The 22452-nt window shown below is 39.6% G+C and overlaps 1 protein-coding gene across 3 annotated transcripts in view; it reads right to left on the bottom strand.

The window, feature by feature from the left end:
- Positions 1-22452, bottom strand: part of stard13b (StAR related lipid transfer domain containing 13b) — a 63026-nt gene that overhangs the window by 35159 nt on the left and 5415 nt on the right. For 2 of the 3 annotated variants that reach the window (XM_085430563.1, XM_085430562.1), the window contains 3 exons: positions 19469-19612; positions 18168-18317; positions 13123-13156 (listed from right to left, as the gene is read on the bottom strand). In XM_085430563.1, the coding sequence (XP_085286689.1) occupies positions 13123-13156; positions 18168-18317; positions 19469-19612 (328 nt within the window). The remainder of the gene's footprint in view (positions 1-13122; positions 13157-18167; positions 18318-19468; positions 19613-22452) is intronic. The other variant, XM_085430564.1, reaches the window with a different exon arrangement.

Below are 22452 nucleotides of genomic sequence, written 5' to 3'. Positions count from 1 at the left end.
TCAACAAAAATTCTAGCTTTAGTTTCCTGCTCTTAGCTGACAAGAAAATCACCCAGTGTGGTCTTTTACTGCTGTAGCCCATCTGCTTCAAGGTTTGGCATGTTGCACATTCAAATAGGGTCTTCTGCATTCTTTGGTTGTAATGAATAGTTGAGCTACTGTTGCCTTCATAACAGATCGAAGCAGTCGGGAATTTGTTCTCTGACCAGTGACATCAATGAGGCATTTTTGCCCTGAGAGCTGCTGCTTACTGGACATTTTTTCTTTTTCTGGACCACTCTCTATAAACCCCAAATACTTTTGTGTGCTAAAAATCCCAGTAGACCAGCAGTTTCTGAAGTACTCAGACCAGACTATCTGACACCAACAACCATGCCACATTCAAAGTCACTTTCTTCTCCATTCTGTTGCTCAGTTTTAACCTCAGTCCAACAGGTCATCTTGACCATGTCTACGTGCCTGAATGCACTGAGCTGCTGTCATGTGATTGGCTGATTTGATATTTGTGTTAATGAGCAACCAAACAAGTGCACCTAATGAAATAGCCTATGAGTGTATGCGTTAGCTGTTACCAGAATTTGCACCTCTGTTCGGGACAATGTGGTCTATTACTCAAAGCTTAACATGGGTTCAGAGTGTTCTCCCCAGGTAGGTCTGAGCAGGTTACATGTTTAAGAAAAAACAAATAAATTTCTTTTTACAAAAATGTGCAACAAAAATACTAACGCAAGAAAACATCAGGTCATCCCTGAAGAATAACCACAGTAAGCTCTTCTAAGCTGGCAGCTGCCATTGAAGACAGCAGCTTCAATGATCGTTCTACCATAATTATTTTAGGAATTTCCTCCTATTATTGTATGCTCGCTCAGGCAGTGCATGACCTAAATGCAGTGATATCATATCAGCTGAATTCATTTCATGGGCACCAGCTGGGATTGCTGCTGTAACAGGTTTAAATCCATGCTAAACACACAGGATGACACTTTCTGGAATAACTAAACCTCTGCTGACCCCAGCTTGCCCTCTCAGTATGAAGCTGATGTGACAGTGCTGAAATTAATAAAAGACAAAGACCATTTTTCTCCTGAGCAGGACAGGTGATTTAAACATTATAGCAAGGTCACATAGTGAGATATCTCTGTACCAAAGTGTGTGCAGCTGAGAATATTAATGAAGGGCTCCGTTTTCCATTTGTTCTGTTTGAAAGTGAAATTATACGATGTTAGGGAGAGTTAGAAACTGCAGCCCATAGAACTCCTCTGATCTTAGCTTATCTGACATGACAACAATAACAGCTGCATACTTCTCATTTTATGTTGCAAACATCAAATACTTCCAACCAGGCAAAATATCAAAATTTACACATTTACCGTTTTCTCAGTGTGTAACATCCTTTTTCTGTATTTCTATAAAAAGCGATCTGTCACTCTTAGCAAGTGACAGGAATGAAATGTATTTCAGAAAATATAGATGCTTTTTTTAGGCTCGCCACTGGCCTGTTCCGCAGCCAGTGATCAGTGTGGTGCTATTTTCAGCACCACTTATTCACCTCAGGCTAAAATGTAGCTCGGAGGACTAAAACACACGTACACACTTCAGTAAAGAAGCTGCTTCATTTGATCCTGTGAGTCTTTTAGAAAGGGTCAGGGTCAGGCCCAGTCAAGCACTTTGTTTTCCACTGGTCACATGACCCAGGAAGCCCACAGAGAAAAGGCCAGAATGTCAACAGACAGCACAATATCTAATTTAACACAAAAGACAGTAACAGCTGTTGACGTTGTCTTTCTGGGGGAGGTTTTTTATAACATGATTTTTGTCACAAAGAACCCATCTTGATGCACCTGTAGTAGACACGGGTTGAAAAAAGGACAGTGAAGACAAGATCTTGGCAATGTAAACAAGGGACGAGTCTCTAGTCTCAGTGACGTAGAAGGCAAGAACGGACAGATAGACAATACCAACCCTGTCATCTTCTAAAGAGCAAAGGTGATGGAGGAAGAACAGCAACTAGATTTTGACCTCTTTTGACATGAATCACCAAAGAGGAAAAAACGCAATCTACTTACTCTAAAAAGAAGCCACTTGGACAGTAAAGACGAGCATTATCACACTGTGGATCATTGTGGCTAGACAATGACTTAGCCTCTGGAGCAGTCCTTGGCAGCAGAAGTAATAGCAGATGCAAAGAGAGGAAACATCAGTCAGCTTGAGAATGTTTTCCTTTTGCTGACTCACCCACTTGTTTATTTTGGCCAGGCAGCACTCGTTTTCCCGTTTTCCCCGAAAAAGTGCTGTACTTTCTGGACTACATTTTTTTTCTCCCTTGTCCACCCTCTCTCTCCATCCTTCATAAACACAAACAGATAAACACACTGATATTTACTCATGCATTATATGTCTGCATTTGAACAGTTCCAGAGTTTGAACCGTTGTCTGTGCCTATGTCTGGTGACAGATGTGGAATGCTGTCCCATTGCTGTAGTGGGAAAATCCCCGATGCGAGGAAACTGATTTCTCCTCCTTGAATGGGTCATGTTCTTGGCCAGGAGGTCTTACACCAGGCCCCCTTGAAATGTCTGGGAGATTGCACTTCCCAGCCTAATGGAAACAAAGCACAGGGAATGGGGAGATCGCTCCTCCACCTCCATCCCTGCCCCTGAGGGCTTGTCTCAGGCATGTGCTATAAATTTCCTGACCATATATTCCCAAGCCGAGTTCATTTTTCCAGCAGAGCCACACATGTGGTGTATATCTGGGTTTAGATTATGTGGTTGAGGAAGGAGGGGCTGACTTTGGTCCCAATCCATTAAAGTGGCCACTAATTCTGTTTTCTTAAAGGGCCGTCTGTTGTAACGTAATGGTTTCTTCCTTTAGTAAGGCTTGTTCTTTTTAAAGCCATTAAATCCAAAATAGATGATCATTTACTTTTAGTCTTTCTTCAACAGATTAACTGAGATTTTTCATGTTTCTTCATATCTTGTTATTGCAGTAGAAGTTTACATAACTTGACATCCTGAATTAAACTATAAGTGAGGTAAAACTCAAAAACATATACAAATATTCCCCATGCCATGAAGCTTCTGTAGATGCGTAAGTCCACAGGGGTCAAAGTTTGTAAAAACAGGCTTGAGGAATGTAAAACTGGCATGACAAGCGTATGTGGCTATTGTTTAATTGAATGACAAAGCATGTAATGCTGTCAGGTCTGAATCTCTTAAAGCTCTGCTGCCCACAAAAATCCATGGGAAAACATTTACACAACTCTTGGGCACCTGGTTTCTATTAGAGCAATGAGGATTTAATCACAGAGGTACACTTCTCTCTCAATAACTGCTTCTCAATAACAGCTGATGTAAAATGTTTATTAGCTTGTGCTCCATGGTACCTTCAAAGCAATCAGCGGCATACAGCTGACGGGATTACTTTAGAGAAATTACATCTCGGACGAGGTTCTTATTCTCATGGCATCAAACCTAACCATTTTGTCAAAGTCGCCGGCATCTCAAATATACACACAAGCTGTCTTTTGACTTTTGTGCTGTGATGCAGCCAATAGCGACTCATCTCACATTTAAGAGATGCAATAGGTTAATCTTGTGAACAGGCATAATTTAACCCGTCAATCTTTTTTTTGTGTGAACTTAACCAAGAAAAAAGGAATGAAAGTGAAAACTAGACACAAACAAGCAAACTGAATATAGCTTGAAGAGTTTGTCAGTGGACCATGATCTGCACTTGTTGCTATCACTGGTGCATTACGGCATCAACACAAAGGCACATTTTATGCCTCTCAAACATAACTGTGACATTTCATTGAATCCCATTTGTTTTCTTCAGCAGGGCCTTAGCCCTAATGACACAAACTGAAACAGGAAGTTACTGTTTATAGCTCAGGATAAGCATTTTCCAAGAAGACAGAGTTAAAATGCTAACAGAGACCAAAGTAAAAATTGACAGCTGCTTAAAATTAAAGCCACAGTAAGTGTTTGTACTCTCCCCTCCCATGACAAATGTCAAATAGGACATCAGAAGTCACTCAAAAGTCATTTGAAGTTGTTACAGTTGGCTTTCAGAGATCTGAAACTCCTTATTATGATTAGTAAACCACATTATTTCCCAACCTATGAGTTGCCACTTTGGGAATTCCTAGACCACATGCTTATAAAACAAAGTTAGGTTAACAACATCGGGGGGTGGGGGGGGCAGAGCCCACTTATCTCTGTCCCTCAAACAGTTTTCATAATGAAGCACATGTGGAATCGCCAAGCCTATTGCCAAAAATTCTGCTCAACTCATCAACCATGATAAGCTGGATGTACAGTACAGGTATTGTTTTCACACTGAGAAACAAACAAGTCCTAGTGGGCCCTTGAGTTTTAAAGCCAGTGAGCCAGAGAGCAGAGAGGATGCAGGAAGTCTGCTCTGCTTCAGCCTGCTATTGCTCTTTGATTACTGAGCCAAATTGTTCAATCAGGTCTGAAACCACAAGAAAGCTGCAGTGCTACACCGCCCAAGGACAGAGCTTCTTTTAAGAGCGTGCTGTGTTTTTTTTTTGTTATCTGGGTACAAGTGAAAAGGGAACGGCTATCTAAATCTCCAGCAGCATGGGTGCCTGTAGCCTTGCTTCAGTGCAAAAACACACAGTGCGTGATGTGAGATGTGCCACGCGATTGGTCAACCTGAGGATGCGGAGGCAAGGGCTCGAGGCCCAGCGGAGGAACAGACTTTTTGCCTCCCTGCAACATCTGGAATCTCTGTGGTTTATGTGGGAAATTTGGAAGGCCACTGCGAGAGCCAATGAAGTTATTGTATCTAAACTGGCCCTGAGGAAATGTTCTTGGCTTCGAAGTTGAGTGTGTGTGTGTTTTGCAGGAACACTGAGGTACAAAGTGGATCACCAGATTCGATGAAGCTTTATGTGAGGAAGAAGTTATTGTTTGCATTCATTTCCAGTAGATTGGTAAACATTTACACACAAAAGGAGACACGTGGACATGAGCCGGTTGTCTGTTTAGTCACCAACATCCTGGTGTGGGACCCTAAAGTGGTGTGTCTTTTCCTGGCTCATTACTTCCTCAATCTTCTTTCTGCTTTTCTTCTCAGCTGAGTGGTGGACCAACCTGGTAGCTTTTGTGTTGCTTCACACACTCACTCACACACAGAGTTTCTGCCCTTGTGAAACTGGCCTGCGTCCTGACACGGCTGCCCATGTCTCCTTCGGCTTAGTTTACAAAACCCAGGCCTGAATTACCCCAACGTGCACACCAACTCAGGAAGCTGATCCCTAAAGGATTTATTGCCTGCTTTTTTCTCTAATTGGCAGCATGGGTGTAATTGGGAATGAGAACAATAAACCCGTTTCCGCTCCATGAAGGACATACACTTGGGAGATAGTGTCTGCTCAAACAGCTTTGCGAACACACACAATACACAATGACAGGATCAAACCAGATGATTTATACTGGGCAATAAATTATGCCCCACGATCTAAGAAACTGTAGAACATGATGATCTCATTCAGTGCAAGGGCCTTGGAGGCATTATTAAATGATATTATGTGCTATTGCATATATGATTGCTAAAATAATTGCAATGAAAATGTTGAAACTGCAATGAAAACTTTAAAAGATTTCAGACCTTGTTAACCACGCTGTTCTGTAATGTTTGCACAACCTTGACAAATTACTGTATATACAAAGAAAAGTCCAGAAATACTAGCAGTCCAGCCCACCTCCACCCCCACCCTTGCTCTCCCTCTGAAACTGCCGAGCTGGCCTCTGCTCTCAGGAAACCGCAAGTCGTTTTCCATCTTTCCATGTGTGGAATTTTTCATGCATTTGTCATGCCAGCAGCACCCTTTATAGTCTGAGCTGCATCTATCTGCTTATAAATTTAGAGCATGATGTCACTGATCTGGCACCTGTCGGGAAACAGCCAGAGGGGAATAAAAATAATGGGACGATTTTGTGAACGTTAGTTTTTCTGTGGTAATAGTGGTAGTAGTAAATTAATTTAGGAAAAATTTTCTTTTTCTTTCCTCTTTATGAGACAGAACAGCTGATGTCTAAATCCTTGCGCTTCTGGCCAGCAATCACATCTTTGTCATGAAACACTGCGTGCAAATTATAGCACCTTTCCTTTAAGGACTTTGTGTGCTGACTAAAGGTGCCATACATACTTGTATGTGGCATGGTCAAAAGCCTCTCAGCTGCTGACATTGAAGTTAGATGGTTTGGACACAGGAGGGATAGTGGATATATTGGAAAAAGGATGTTGAACATGGAAAGGAAAAGAGGAAGACCACGGAGAACATTCATGGATCTAGTAAAGGACATGTGGGTTGGTGTGGGAGAACAAGATACAAGGGACTAGGTGAGTTGGAAGCAGATGATCAGCTGCCGCAGCCACTAAAGGAGACAGCTGAGAGGAGAAGAAGAACTGAATTAAGGTCTAAGTCAGTCATCACTTCTTATGAATTGGATCTCAAAGGGTTCATTCTACTGCTAACAAGAATAATAAATCATCTGGTTTGGTGTTGCTTACAGCCTATATATAATATATCGTCTCACGTAGCAATAATATCACAGAAAATCAAATAATGTGGCAGCCAAGTCAACAGTGTGTGCCCAATTTTACAAAAACATTTTGGAAAATATATTCACATTTTTTGTGTTCTCAATTTGGATTTGGAGGAACTTGATGTTCTTACATCCTAACTCTATCCAGCACCTTTGGGATGAACTTGAAGACTGGAAGCCACCCTTATCACCAGCATCAGTGGCTGACCTCACTAATCCTCTTGTGGCTGAACGAAAACAAAATCTCTGCAGTCAGGTGTAAGAATCTTGTGAAAAGCCTTGAGGAAAAAAAAAAAAAAATCGCAGGCTGTTAAAAGTATTTGCCCCTTGCTGATTTTTTCTTTTTAAAATAAATTTTTTTTTGCATATTTGACACATTTACATGTTTCAGATTATCAAACAACATTTGAGTAAATATAGAACACACTTTTTGTACGAGGATTTCATTTTTCATTTTGGAAAGCGGAGTTCAGTATCACTACCCAGACCTAGGACTGATTACTGTCAGACCTGCTGACTCAATAAACCACTTAAATAAAAGTGTATGGCAAATATAAGCAGACTAAAACACCCCAAAAAGTAAAACATTATGCCATGATCTAAAAACATTCAAGAACAGCAGAGAATCAAAATCATTGACATCAATCTGTCTGGAAAAGGTTATAAAGCCATTTCTAAGGTTCTGGGACTACAGCAAACCACGGTGAAAACTTAGAACAGTGGTGAACTTTCCCAGGAGTGTATGACCTACCAAAGTTACTCCAAGAGCTAGAGTGTTATCCAGGAGGTCATAAAAGAATCTAGAGAAACATATAAAGAACTGCATGTCTCACTTGTTTCAGTTAAGGTCAGCGTTCATGTTTCAACAATGAGAAAAAGACTGGACAAAAATAGCCTCAATGATAGAGTTCCAAAGTGAAAATCACTGCTGACTAAAAGATTTTTCACACTTTCACACAGAGATAGGTAGTTTATTTCCTCTTAATAGATGAAATCACCATTTAAAAACTGCATTTTGTATTTACTCAGGTTATGTTTGTCTAATACTAAATTTTGACTGATGATCTGAAATATGTAAGAGTAACAAATGTGCACAAAGAAAGAAAGGAGGAGGCAGATACATTTTCAAAGCACTGTAGCTGTATATTCGTGCTTATGGGTTTTCCGAGGTTTCACAATCTCCTGTGAGTGTCTACACAATTTTGGACATATTTGTACTGGATTCTGGATGTGTTCTAACAAAGAGAAATAAAGCTACAATAACAATTCAAGGAAAATAGGAAAATGATCAGAGTTCCTTCAAAATGATCCATTCCTTGTTCTTCCCCAGGGAAAAATGCGACACTTAGCTAAGTATGGAATGAGAATGAGGTCAGACCATAACAAAGAATAACAACAGAGTTATTATTCCTTCACACAGCCTAAAACGTACATCTGATTTCAATACTAGCCCCACCAGCCCACTTTGCTTGTATATGTTCTGATTAGAACTGCGTAGGTGTCAGGCTATGTCATCTACTACTCACGTTCCCATGATGCTCTTGTGATGTGTATATTATAGTCTCTAACCAGCCTCCAGGGAGAGAAACGGAGAGAGCGACTGCAGCTGTCTGAGGTCACAGTCAGTCTCCATCAGCAGGCTGTGACCCTGGGTGACACTGGAGTTTGAGAACAGCTGAAGAATATGCAGGAGTAAAAAAACAGCAACCCTGCTTTAATGCATTACTAGCCATGGACATTATATAATACCCACTGGTGCACCATCTATAGCCGGACTGGTGATTTATAATAGCAGTGTATACATAAGGCTCAACAGAGGAGTCATTTCACAGTGAGAAGGATTCTCATGTTGGCCAGTTTCACTGTGGGAATCATGAGTAAGGCTGGTAAATGGTTCTAGCTCTACTGTGCATTTAATCCCAATCATCAGAGCCTGATTAAACTTGACTTGGTGCCAAGGGGAACTGTCCAGGGAAGTCAACATTGTCATATTAGTTTTATACTGTTAATAGCAGACTAGAGAAAACATCTGTGGTGATGTTTTACATAAATAAGTACAGGTTTTTTTCAGTTTTCACAGTCTGATCAAAAACACCTGGGCCTTGTACACAAAGCAAGCAACTAGCTCTTACTGTGGATTTTACAACCCCTCTGCAGTTCAGCCTCAGTCATCAGGATCATGAGCGAAATACTTCATAGGAAATAAGATGTAACTATAATATGTGAGCAGAACAAATTAGTTAAAGTAAAAATTAATTTAAAATAGAATCTTACTGTATATACAATGTGATCTTGGATGGTACTGTATAGTATCCACAGTAAGCTTTGTGCATGCAAGCACTTAAGCATAACAGATTAAATTGACCATCTATGCATGCCATTATTAGTTAAATTAAGCATTCAGTGTGACACACTGGTGCAGGGTGTAGCACTGTGGTTTTTTCAGTCTGCTCCTGTTTCTTCTCACACAAAAGTAAGGCATGCATGTTCAGTTAATTTTGGTGATTCTCAGTTGTTCATAAGATATCTGCTTTCTCTTTGTGTTAGCCCCGCAATGGGCCAGTGTCAGCTGGGATAGGCTTCAATTCTCCTGCAATCCTAACTAAATGAGTGGTTATTGAAAAACGGTTGAAGGATAGATTTTGGTCATTTCCTCAATGTAGAAATTATTGTCCCCTCTGTTAGATCAATACAATCTGCTGTAAAATGTGCTGTTATTCAGTGTGCAAAAAATATTTTTAAATTCAAGTTTCACTGCTTATATTTACAGTCATATGAAAACTTTTTTCAAAGGACACTATGCAGTTCTGTGGAAGTGAAGTACAATTTTTCGTAGAGAAATTTTGCCACTCTTCTTTACATTGCATCAGTTCACCGAGGTTTGCATGTATTCATTTATGCTCGGTTCTCTTAAGGTCCCACCACAGTAATCAATCAGGCCGAGGTCTGAACTGGGGTATTGCAACACCTTGATTCTTTTGTTTTTTAGCTGTTCTGTTGTAGATTTGCTGCTGTGCTTGGGGTCATTGTCCTGTTGCATGACCCAGTTTTGGCCAAGGTTTAGCTGTCAGACAAATGGCCTCACATCTGACTAGAATACTGTGGCGACAGAGGACTTCATAGTTGATTAAATGACTGCAATGTGCCAAGGTCCTGTGGCTGCAAAACAAGCCCAAGTGCCTAATAGTTGGTATGAGACATTTGTGCATATGTGCTAAGTTTGTTTTTTGCCAAATGTGGAGCTGTGTATTTCACCTCCACTTTGGGTTATGTTTCTCCAAAGGACATTGGTCAAGAAATGGTTTGTTCAGACACAACTCTGCAAACCTAAGCCCTCTGCAATCTTTCTCCTGAACAACTTACTTGTTCAGTCATTTTCTAATTGCGCTGTCATGAAATTTAACATTTAACATTCTAAGTGAGGCCTGTAGAAGCTGAGACGCAGCTCTTAAGTTTTTTTTCTGTAATTTCTTTGAGCATTGCACAGTCTGACCTTGGGGTGAATTTGAAGGGACGCCCACTTCTGGTAAGATTGAGGTAAACGCTCCAAAGCAGCAGACTGCCTAAGCTTCTGCTTTTATAGAGATGGACACACCTGCTGATCATTAATCAAGCAAGTGCACGGGATTAGCAGCACACTGGTGCAACTTATCCTTTTAATTCCGAAGGAATCAGTAAGGGTGTACTTAGTTGTGAAAACTCTCTTTTCCCCCTTTGTTTCCCCTTTGTTTTTCTTATAATCAGCAGCAAGAGATTTCCACACTGAAAGTAGATTAGCATATGTATTCAGAGACAGGATCTGTGTAAATGAGAGTATTAGAGGGAAGCCTCAGCCTGACAGTTCTGGGCCACAGAGTGCTTTTTAAGCCACATTTGTGTGATTTTCTCTCAGACTGGTGCTTGGGTAATACGATGTTGATCATAAAGCAAAAGACCACTTACTTACGCAAGACAGGGATTAAGGTACTTTTTGCTCATCATCTATGCAAGGTTTAAAAAACTTTCTATAAATGTTGAGCAATATCTTCAGAAATTAAACATTTCAAAATCAGTTTTAAGCTTTTTCCCCATCTTCTCTGAGTGTTTCCATATGTGGCTTGAATGAAGCTCTAGGCTTTTCTTTTTTCTTTTGAATCAGGAAACAACAAAACCAAAAGTCAAGAAGGTTAAAAGGTTGACTGTTTTCCAGAAATGACTCACAACATGATCTTAAATAAACAACAAGAAGCAGGAAGAACTATTTCAAAGATCTCTGCTCTCTGCTCGTTCTATTATAAGTTACAAACATGAAGTTCAATGTTCAAAAGAATTCAACACCATTAAAAGCTGTGCTGCTCTGACCGACCACCATGCTAACAAAAGATTTTTTTTCCACACTTTGTTAATAAAAATCAGGTGTGGTGGCAATTAAAAAAAAGAATAAAGATTAAATAAATACTAAATAATATTTATTTAATAAATATGACAATAACATAATTTACAGAAACCCACCATGCATTAATCATTGTAAAAGAACTTTTGGGCATCCTTGCATACAAGTCATGTGAATGTGTAATAAGCCTGCAGGACATTTCTAGCACATTAAAAGCAACAACAAAAACAAAGCCTCTTCTGGTCAATGTCAATGTAATGAGGTGGACGGTGATGTTATAGTCTACACCGAGGACCATCTGGCTGTCTCATATTCATGTCTTTAAAGAGGTTCCTGCAGCCCAGCTGCAAAATACAACCAGGAAAACTCACACCTAATGAGAAAAGACCATCTTTTACAGGATCATTCTCCGTGTCACTGGTTCATGTCTAAACCATTTGTAGATTCTATGTGCTTTTTGACCTAATAAAGTAGATAGGGATATTGTGTCTAATCTAGCTTATTCCAATCAAACTATCCAAACTAAATAAAAAAAATTCCCATCAGAAATCATTTGATGGGAATCTTTTATCTGGGTTGACAGATCTGTTGATGTTTTTCACTGTGCTCGCACACTCAGGTTTCCAAGAATCAGTCACAGGACATATCTCATTCACACGACCAGACCGCACATTAGTTAACTGCTTCATAAAAGTGACATGGAATTTTTCCAGACCGTAATGTCCACTTGTGCAGTGCAATCATGTACAGCTGAGGTCATGTGAGAGTGCAACCTGAGACTAAAATGGCATCTACCCAAATCCTGCAGCTGCCCCACAAGGCCTACATCACACCAAGCCAAATATTTCCTCACAGCAAAACAGAAACAATTTTAACCACCATGTGACCAATATATAAAAGGCCTTTAAAACAAGACTCTGTGCATTTGGACATTCTCAAGACACGGTTGGGAGGGAGCTGCCACCTGTGGCCATCAGTCTTATTGTCTGGTGCCTGAAGAATGCCACCATGTGAGCCAGCGTGCAATCCAGCCTCAGAGTGCACAGAGGGTTGTTTTTTTAAAATTACATACAGCAGCGGTCCTCAACCCCCGGGCCACAGACTGTGAGTCGTTTGGTACTGGGCCGCGAGAGTTGAAACTCAGGTGTGAAATTTATGGTTTTTAGGGTTTTTATCGTTATTTATTTTAAATCGTTTTTATCGTTAACTCTGTTTCCCTGGGTCTTTTTCCTTGTGTTATGAATAAATCTTCATTTTTGTACCGATACAGGTTTTGCTGTATTTATCCGCAACACCTTAAAGGCCGGTCCGAGAAAATATTGTCGGACACAAACCGCTCTGTGGTGCAAAAAAGGTTGGGGACCGCTGTCATACAGGACCGTACTTCACTGATGTTAAACTGGCTGTGGACTAAGACCAAAGACTCCTTAAACAATGACACTTTATGATCCAGTTATAAAGTTTCAAGGCATCAAAATTTAAAATTTCAGGGTCTTATGCTTTCAAACTCCCAAAAGAAATTCTACAAGGTGACAGCGTCTAATCCTTTTCTTACATAATAGTACTATTATGTAATAGTAGTTTTACTGTACAGTGAACATTAATTGATTTACAGATCTCCTTCCCCTCCAACAAAAAATCATGGTGCATTATATTTGCTGAGATATTTGAAAAATTGCATTAGAAATTACTAATCAAAAAAATGTTACTCTGTTTATGCTCACTCTTCTGTAGCTACCTAGATGCTAAAGTACCGTGAGCGGAACTTTACATGAATATGAAGGGAAAAGGATATGTTAAAGATGTAAGGACCATAATTGTATTAATCAACAAATACCTCCATGCAATCACTGGAAGTAATAGTAATATGCATTAACCTACTTATCAGATTTAATTCCTTATTAAGTGAAGGTGCCAGTCCACTTTAACACTTGATTATAGCTATACAAAAAAAACGACCCTTAGCTTTAGTGTAATATTAACTAATACTGATTTTTTTTAAAAAGTGAAAGCAATACTTATTGATATGCAATTACCCCCCACTGCTTTCTGGTATACTCAGAAAGCATTTTCTCTATCAGCTTTATCTGGTCACATGCTCTCCCAGCATGCACTGCATAGACAGGCATTTTGTTGGGCAGCCACTAATAAAAAACAGAAATATTGTCTTACCTGCACCTGATGCATCGGTCACCTTACTGAACATCTGCAGGAAAAAACATTCAAATACTGGTCACTGTAGCAGAAACTGTATATATAACATGGTTTCTTTTTTAATGGCACTTTTCAAAAAAGAAGATAATAAATAATAATAATAATAATAATAATAATAATAATAATAACAACAATAAATTAATAGTCACTAAGGCTTTACTTGAATGCAGCTTCACTTTGGCAGCCATATATATGCACCAGTTCACATTTTTTTTGCCATGAAAACTATTCAGATACAAGCTCCTAGTTCAATGATTTTCTTTAAAATGTACTTATCATTATCTAATTATAATTATATAATCCCCTTTTAAAGAGAGTCTTATCAGCTTGCTTTCCCCAATAAGACCAAAGAAAAACTATCAAAGATCATTTTACAGAATCATTTCTTTGGAATGCTGTTAGCGCTGGAAAATAGACCTGTGTGGAAATGGTCTTGATGCATTCTCAATCATCCAGGAAAGTAAATCTGAAAAAGTTGATTCTGTTCATCTGGACATAGCGTTTTGTGGGAGAAACGCTTCGTCACTCATCCAAGTGACTTCTTCAGTCTCAGCTGACTTCAGGTTTCCCCCAAATCTTATAAACAGTGGAAATGAAGTGCTGATACATGAACTTGTCACTGTAAAATTACGCTGGTCAGCATATTCTTTATAACCTTTTAGTTTAATGGTTATTAATATAATTCTGCTACTGCCAATAGAGGCCAAGGAACTGAAAATCTTTTCCTGACTGGACATGATCTGTTCTCCTGCCCATCTCTCTTTTCCATTTCCCCTCTGTGGCTCACTGGTTTGATTTATCCACTTGTTTGCCTGCCCTGATTCCACGTTCATTGTGGAATAGGCAAAAATGCAGCATATAGTCCCAAGATGTCTTTTTTCTAAAACTACAGAGCCTCCATCACGACTGTTAACATACAATTAGCCCACAGGGCACTGTTTAGATTTTCTATTAACATACTAGCAAAGATTTCATAACTACAAACAGTATAAACCCTCACATTTTTACCTCTAGGCTGGATGAGCAACCTAGTAAAAGTCATGTCCATGTTGCTGTCTTCTCTAGATAGTCATTGACACTATTAGGGAATATAGCAAATAAGCACAAAGGACAGCAGGCAGTCGAAAGGAGATTAAGGGAATAATTCCCAACAAGTGTCTGGCAGGTGGAGGGGGAATTCTCCAGGGTTAGCAGGCTCAACCACTCAGTTACCTCCAGGCACAAAAATCCAACTCTCTTTGAGAACCAAATTCAAAAACAAGTCATAAATGTATGACTCATACCCTTATGTGTGTATTTTTATCTCTGTTTAAACATAGACGAGTTGAGTGGAGCCTCTTCAAACCATGAGGTATAGCCACTGATGGATCCCTCATTATTGACTGTGAGATTTGGCACAGCCTGGCAGAATTTCCTCACGTATCTAAACACTGAAAAGAGTGTTTAGATACTCTTAATGTACAGACATGAAGAAAGTCCTTATCTCTGTGCTTAACTCTGTGCTGTAAATAAATTTTCTGTAAATGCAGCCCTGGTAAGTTAGTCTCAATAGACCTGCTTTAGACCTAGTTTCAGAAATAAACTCAGGAAAATGAACACTCCAAAAACCAGATGCTGAGCCCCAGAGGAGATGTACCAATTTGAAGAGGTTTCAAAGACATGAACACATCAATCATTCTCTTTGTCTCAAAAGCCCCTGAAAATTATTTTATCCTGACTTATCCTGAGATCTGACCCACTTGAAGCACACATCGCCTGATTCAGGCCAATCACAGACACATGTCAAAGGTTACAGGTCAGAAAATGTGACATCCTAAAAAGAAGCGAAGCACAGAGTACCTTTTCATGGCTGTTGTCAGAGGAAAAACTTCCCTTTGCTTGCATCAACAAGAATGTTTATACGGATGGACAAGTCTGTGTAAGTGAATGACAGCTGCTGTCTCACCACACATGACAAGTCAACAAGGCCGAACAGTCAGTCTGAATGAGAGACCAGCATGCTCTACGTATACCCGTCTTTGTCAATGGCAATTAATGGAGGAAACCTCAACCCAAATACGTCTCTATTCACCAATCACAGAACACTGAAAAAAAGCTGGTCTCAAAAGCAGGGTGAAGCTAACCAGTACAAACATGAATAGAGTTGTTATTTTTCAGGCTTTATAGTCACATATACTCATCATGAACTAAATGTCATGGTGATTTGGGGCTTTTAAGGATTTCTTTGAACAGCGCAACACATTAAAAAAGAAAAAGGAGTAGCACTCTAATGCTAAACTAGTGTGCAATGCTACCTCTCATACACTCAAACTGTGTTGTCTAGAGTGGCTCTATTATTTTACTCTGTATTATGTGTTTACCCTCTTCCCATCTTTGCTACCATAAGACTTCTCCATGTTTGTGACTGGTCAGATGCTGCTAACACCACCCCTTTCATGTGAACGTGCGTGTTGCTAGATTGAGAAACTCTGGGTAGATTTATCGAGTTGATTACCACCTACATTGCCGACGTCAGGGTAGATGAAGCCAGATCACAGTAAGATATTCTGGGTATCTTGAACTTGCTTCATAGATGCAGGAGGTAAACACCATGTGACACAAGAGAGTGCTGCTGCAGTATGATTCAAATGAACTTTCAGTTCAAGTCCAGTTAATGCTAGAAGCACTGAAATCGAACTGTTTGCAGAAAAAAAGATACGTCTCTTTGTGCCTTTTGTAAAATCAGGTCTGTTTAGCTATTCATAATGGATTTTTTATGACAACTTTGAAAACCTTAAAACGTATTTTCCTCATTGGAACCACACGCAAGGAATATTTTTCTATAAAATCGCATAATATTTTGCTGTAGACATTGTGTAAAGAATTCTGTGTGCATCTTCCTCTACCAAGGCATTATCTTAATCAACATCCAAGACATTCCTGCTCAGATAAGGTCTAGCCTGAGGAAGCTATGAACTGCATTCCAGTTTTTAGAGATGTTACAGATGTAAGGGAGTGTATCATCCAGGTGCAAAAAACCTTTGCCACATGGTTCATAAAACATCTGTAAATTAAGCTGCAATTACCAGTTCCAGCCGTGTGTTTTGTCTCACACATTCAGCTTGTTTATTCTTTGACTCCAAGTCTGTGACTGAGACTTCATTTCAACTCCCAGCTGTCAGAAGTTTCATATGGACCCCAGAGCTTAACATGTCCATGCTGCATGTCATTTCATTTCACCTATATCTGTAAACTTTGCATGGTCACTTAGTTATATTGTTTGGCATTTGCAGATATATGTTCATTTGCTTGTTTGTGGAGGGATAGTGCTATAGTTACTGATATGGTATTTGGTGATCATGGGACAGATCTCTTGAACAGCCTAAAACATTTCATAACTGAAGAATAACATGAACTCATTATCCAACAAAATTACTCCATCTATAAAATATGTGAACATACACAGCTGCTCTGACACCAAGTTTTAACTCATGCCGTCATCATTTCCAAGAGGTACTCACGGGTTTCACAGAACATACAGGTGTCACCTATTCTGAGAATGTTCCAGAGACCAAAATGATCCATTTTGTTTAACTACAACAAAATCCAGTCTGTGGTTTCGTGTTGCAGCTAAACAAAATGAAACCTTTTCAGACTAACATCAAATATTATAATGTGGATGAACATGTCACAAAATGATACTAAAAACATGTATTAGAGGGATTTTATATTTTGGAAATCTTTCAGTTTCAGTTATTTGTTCAATTATTTCTTCACGGCAGCGAAACAGTCACATTCTTCGCCATAAGAAGTGAGTTGTGCCTCTCTAAGGATGTTTGACTGACCTGATTTCAAATCCAAACCCTAAATATTTACAGATGTGTAGACAGATGGAAATGTTGTGTAGATTGGGAATGAAAAAGATCAAAATCCCAATGATGGCTTTATCTTTAAAATAGTTACACATTTAAAATGTTTACTTTTGGGATTTTGTTTTGTCTACACACTTTGATATTAACAGTGCAGAGACAGGTAAAAGGTTGTTGCTTGAAGTTGCTGAATTTCAAGCGACTTCATGCTTGAAATTCTTCACTCTTATTTATAGTCACATCGATTACCTCCCTGCAGGTTTAGTAAAGGCCACTTTGCAACAGTATTTATTTCTCCTATGCCATTCACTTTTTAAGGTCTCTTTGATTGCCACATCAAAATCATTGGCTACCATATGGGATGGTAATTTGGCCCGAGGTTTTGTACTATTATTGTATTATTGTAGGGTCTTTACCTTAAAAAAAAAAAGCACCTTGAAGAAACTGTTGTTTCTGATTTGGTGTTATATAAACAAAATTGAACTGAAATTGATTTAAATAAAAACAGGGTTTAACAGAATGTAGGAAAAACTGCTGACTCGCTAATGTCTCTTGGTGTAAACTGAAATCTAGCTCATAACATTTGCTATTAACAAATCTGTCTTTGTACCATCCATCCATTCGCTTCCGCTTATCCTTCGCTTCCACGACAGTGCTAACCACCGTGCCACTGTGGTTTATTTAAATCGCTGATTGTTAACAACTAGTGAGGTCACAGTCACCATTACTTATGACTTTTGACTACTTGAATGTTTGAGATATTACATTCACCAGAATGAGATTCAAGGACAAGCAGACAACCTAAAAAGCTATCGACTTGGATCATCTGTCATAAAGCAGCAGAAAAGCTAAATGGTAAATTTACATCATTTGTCATTGGATTATTTATAGATCATTATAATTTAGAAGGAAGAAGAAAGAAAAGAATTCTTAGCTACTTTAAATTAACAGGCAGTCCATTGAGTAATGCCCATTGGCAGTCACCCAAATATGCTGTAATAAAAATCCAGAAACTTAAATCTTAGGCTGGATCTACCAAATTAATTGAGAACAACAGCAGAGTTTGCATATCCTGTACTGCACACTATAAGCTCTTATTGGCTTAGAGAAACTGACTGATCCCTGCAGGAAGCTGAGGTTCTTAGAAAAACTTACCGTCTTCTTGGTTCTTGCTCTGGTTCCCATTGAGGAGCTGCGAGGTGTAGAAAACCAGTCTCTGTTCTGACATTCTTCTCTTTCTGGTCTATGGAGAACTTGGTCGTTCAGGGTTCGTTTTAACGTGGGCTTTGGAAGCGCACCACCCCACTGCAACAACATCACAACAGCAAACTGTCAACAACACTGTTTGGTCAAACAGAAAAGGACAGGATGGGCTCAACAGTGGCCAGGGGAAAAGAAAACAAGAGGCTGAGGTCGGCGTCTGGGGAAGTGAAATCTCCACTCTCAAATCAGCTTGACAGAAGCACACAAAGGAGCCTGTATGTGTGCATCTTCCTTTGAGAAGACAGAGAGTATGACCTTGTCAAATGTCCCAGTAAAGATGTCTTGTCTTCTTGCCCAGTTGCCTGTCATTAGTTAAAGCAAGTAATAGTGAATGCCTGGGATGGTTATGCAGATGCCTGTGAGGCATGTAAGCCTCTCTCAGCCATTCCTAATGGACCAAATCATACAAACTCCCTTCCAACACAACAGCTCTTCTGTGCAGTACATACATATGGAGCCCAAAAGAGCACTTTTGTTCATGAATGCAAACTCTTGTGGGATATTCCATGAAACACGCCACCATGAGAAGGGCCCTTTTTAGAAAACAGTGGTATTGTCGCAGTTGTAATGGCAAAAGTACAATAGCAGTCTGTTCCTGCTGCACCACTCTGACCAGGCTAAAGCACTGTAGATTCCAGTATCACATCTAAGTGCCGCAGACCTACATGATTACACAGACTAAGAGGCACACAGATACTTCTAGACAGCGTGACAAAGCCCATAGTGTCACAGACTTTATTACCATATCTCACAAACCTTGCAGCACACTATACCTCCCTCCACATACTGGGTTTATGGGTTGTTCCTGCCTTATTTGAGAGCTTGTCTATATCCTCACCTAATGTGCAGCTCTTTAAATATATGGACCAGGACATAAAAAATTGAACACCTGTTACTTACAGGTCCAAATAATCCACTGGGATTTTCTCAGAGAGCAAACTAAATTGATTTAGGAAAGTTTAAAAAGTGTGACCAAGTATGCGGCATGCGCTTCCCAGGAATGCAGACATACCACACCAAAGTGGCTGTAACACTTCACATATCATAAGGTACTGAAAGTGGAAGTGCTGCACCCCGCGTGCTGCTTTATAACACATTCAGTGACACGTACTATTAATTCTGCACGAGTATCAAAATACAAAACTCATTGCTAATTATAGCTATGATATCAAGCTGTGTGAACAGACACCAACCTGTTTCTTGCGGGTGGTGCAGGGCGTGTCTGAGGGGGACGAGCTTGCACTCAGAGCCTCCTCTATGTCCAGATTAAGCTGGTCTAGTTTCTTCATTAGCTGACTTATTGACTCCGACCAGGGTGACTGGACCTGTGGAGACTCCTGTGAGTAATCAAGCACTCAGGTAAGAGTCAACAAGCAAACAATGCCATTATATAGTATTCAGCCAAAAATTGAGTCAATACAGGGACACTTTTTAGTACTGTCTAATTAAAACTATCAAGGGGTGTTTTATTCTGCAAAAAATTGGGCATTTTAAATTGTCACCTTTACTATCTTAATTATTGCTGATGTATTATAATAGACTTTTCACAGTTTTCAGAAAACATCTGTATCTTATTTTTTGCAAGTTTTAACTGTCAAATAAATCGCATAGACTAATCACATCATCAAAATCAAAAGTCGTCATCAAAACTGCAATGGAAGTAATCCAAATGAGGGTGACTGGTTAGTCAAATTTGACACATGCAAGCTTCCAGGTAACATCTGTCAATTTACCACATCCCCATAGGCTCAAAAAGTTACAGACAAACCCCCCAAAATGTTCTTGTAAATTGCAGATGCAGAGATCAGAGGTCTGCCTTGCTGCCATGCATGCATGAAATGTGATATCCTCAGGGTGAAAGAGCAGACGAGGAGGTTCCAGACATGTGTGCCATACAGAGCATGATGGAATACCCCGCACTGGCTTTCACCACTCCCCAGACACAGTGCGTATATAAATAGACCATCTTTACGCAGACAGGAGCTGTGTCGGTGCTTCTGGAGGTCCATCCTCATTAATCAGCTGGATACACTTCAGTCACCAAAGCATAAATTATCATTGCTGTTCTGTAATCTGAGTAGAATGTCAGCCTGACAGAAAGGACAGATATCACTGTGTGTTTTCCTTGTGTAGCCCTGGGAAAGATCTAATCCAACAGCACCCGTGTGTACCTTTTTCAAGAACCTGAGTATGAAATCCTGGGTTTTCTGGAGGATTTATCACAGTAGTAACAGTTTTAAGGGAGCTCCTCCAGGTATTCCATACACTGCAGAGTAAGTATGTTAAAATTGTATTCCAGGACAAAGAGCTGGACATTTAGTAAACAGAAGTTTGAGTTCAGATCAGCAAAGGTTCACTCGTGGTTTATCCAGTAGAGCTTCTGTGTTCATGTTTTTGTATGAGGTAGATGCACCAAGGCCATTCTGAATCGTTGTCTGTGACGTCTTCAAGTTTGCACGGAGTTGTCATATCAGTTCCTTCCCAGCTACTTTGTTGCTAAAATGTGGATTTTTGAGTAAAAACAAAAGATAAGAGTGTGTAACAATCGTGACTCCAGGCTTTTAAACGTTTCCTCGAAATCCCAGATAGTTACAGAAAGTAATGCCTGGGTGTTTCTTTTCCTCAGTGAATGTTGATCGACTCCAATTTCCTGTTAAACTCAGAGGCAGTGATCATCAACCACCTCCGTAAAACCAATACGTAATTTCCTAGAATTTTAACTAAAACCCATGCCTGAGCCTTCTGTAATCAAGTCATTTTCTCCAACATTAGAGCTTACTTTTCCGAATGAATGCTCTGTTGGGGAGTTCCTGACAATGCCTTGGAAAAGTGTACCTTTCCAGTCGGAAGGTCATTATTTTCAAATGTTTGGAAACAAAAAAGGAAAATCTAATGAAAAGTAAGAATAAATACAAGCTATCCTATCTACTTTAAAGTAACTTTCTTACTAATAAATACCTCCATTTCAGAGAAATAAACTCAAACAATCCCTGGTTACATGGAGCTCTACAAATGTTGTGACATTGAGGCAAGTAATAATAACACTAATAGCAGTAGGAGTAATATTTGTACTAATAGTAATATCCCTTTTTACTTAATATTTTTATCCCTTTTTATTTAATATCATCAGCTTTCTTAAAGCTGTAAATCACTCTCAATGTAGCAAAACATTTAAATAATATTACAAACTTATTTTGCATTCTTTCTAAAATTTGATGAGCTGGAGGAGACACCAGGCACACTTTTCAGCCGGCTGATCAGCCATGGTTAGCTGACTGACCCAGCACTGGGAGAAAGTGCTTCCTTTCACTCAATCCCAGAGGAATGACCTAAATCTGGCCAATCCCCTGCTGACCTCTAAGGCCTGAAGGGTCTTGAGGGGTCACCAAAGAGGAAAAAATAAAGCTTCCTTTCTCTGCTAGGTCTGCTTTTCAAGACTGATCAGGGAATGTAAAAGGTTTGACATTGGATCAGAATGTTTAGACAGCCCAATCCTCTCTGTCTGCTTAACAAATACAAGGAATTTTCACTTATTGTGAACAGAAACCAGACAGCACAAACTCTGCCCTGTGGTGGATAAACTTGTGGCCACTGCTAATAAGTGAAATGAGAATGATAACAATGATTCTGTGCCTGAGCTTTTTTTATTTTACATGTAAGCTTCATCAGGATATTCAAAATGAAAGAATACACACTTATTCCCAAAAAAGAATCCTCCTACACGCTCAGTGTTTCTGTTTCGGCTTCTGTTTGTGTCTGTCTGAGGTATTCTGCAGATTGAAAACAAGATATTTTCCTGTTTGTGTTTATGAAAAACAGTCATGGAAGGAAAAAGTTGTTCAGCTGCTCAGTGTATGTTTGTCTGTGGCTATTTGAACTCTTTTGATGAAGAGTCAAAAAGCCGAAATAGTCATTTTAAAGATATTGGTGATCAATTCTAGGCCAAATGACTGAAAATACTGAAGGAACGGAAGCTGGAGATCTTGTGAGGTAATTGACCCTGGGTATCAGACAAACACAAACGCAAGAGCCAGATGCCTCATTCTGGAACAAGCTTGAGCCAAATCTGTAACACACTCACACTGCATCTTTTTAGTGACATCCCCACAAGGTGCTCCTCAGGAATGTGGGCACTTCTACTTGGAATGAGACAAATTCCAGTGAGGACTTGACAGTC

This window comes from Copadichromis virginalis, linkage group LG14 (genome assembly GCF_057382275.1).
Source record: "Copadichromis virginalis isolate Kocher_CV1m ecotype Utaka linkage group LG14, C_Virginalis_male_GT1.1, whole genome shotgun sequence".
In the NCBI taxonomy this organism is placed as follows: Eukaryota; Metazoa; Chordata; class Actinopteri; order Cichliformes; family Cichlidae; genus Copadichromis; species Copadichromis virginalis.
The sequence above is the reverse complement of the archived record's forward strand: the minus strand, read 5'-3'. Positions and strand labels throughout refer to the sequence as shown.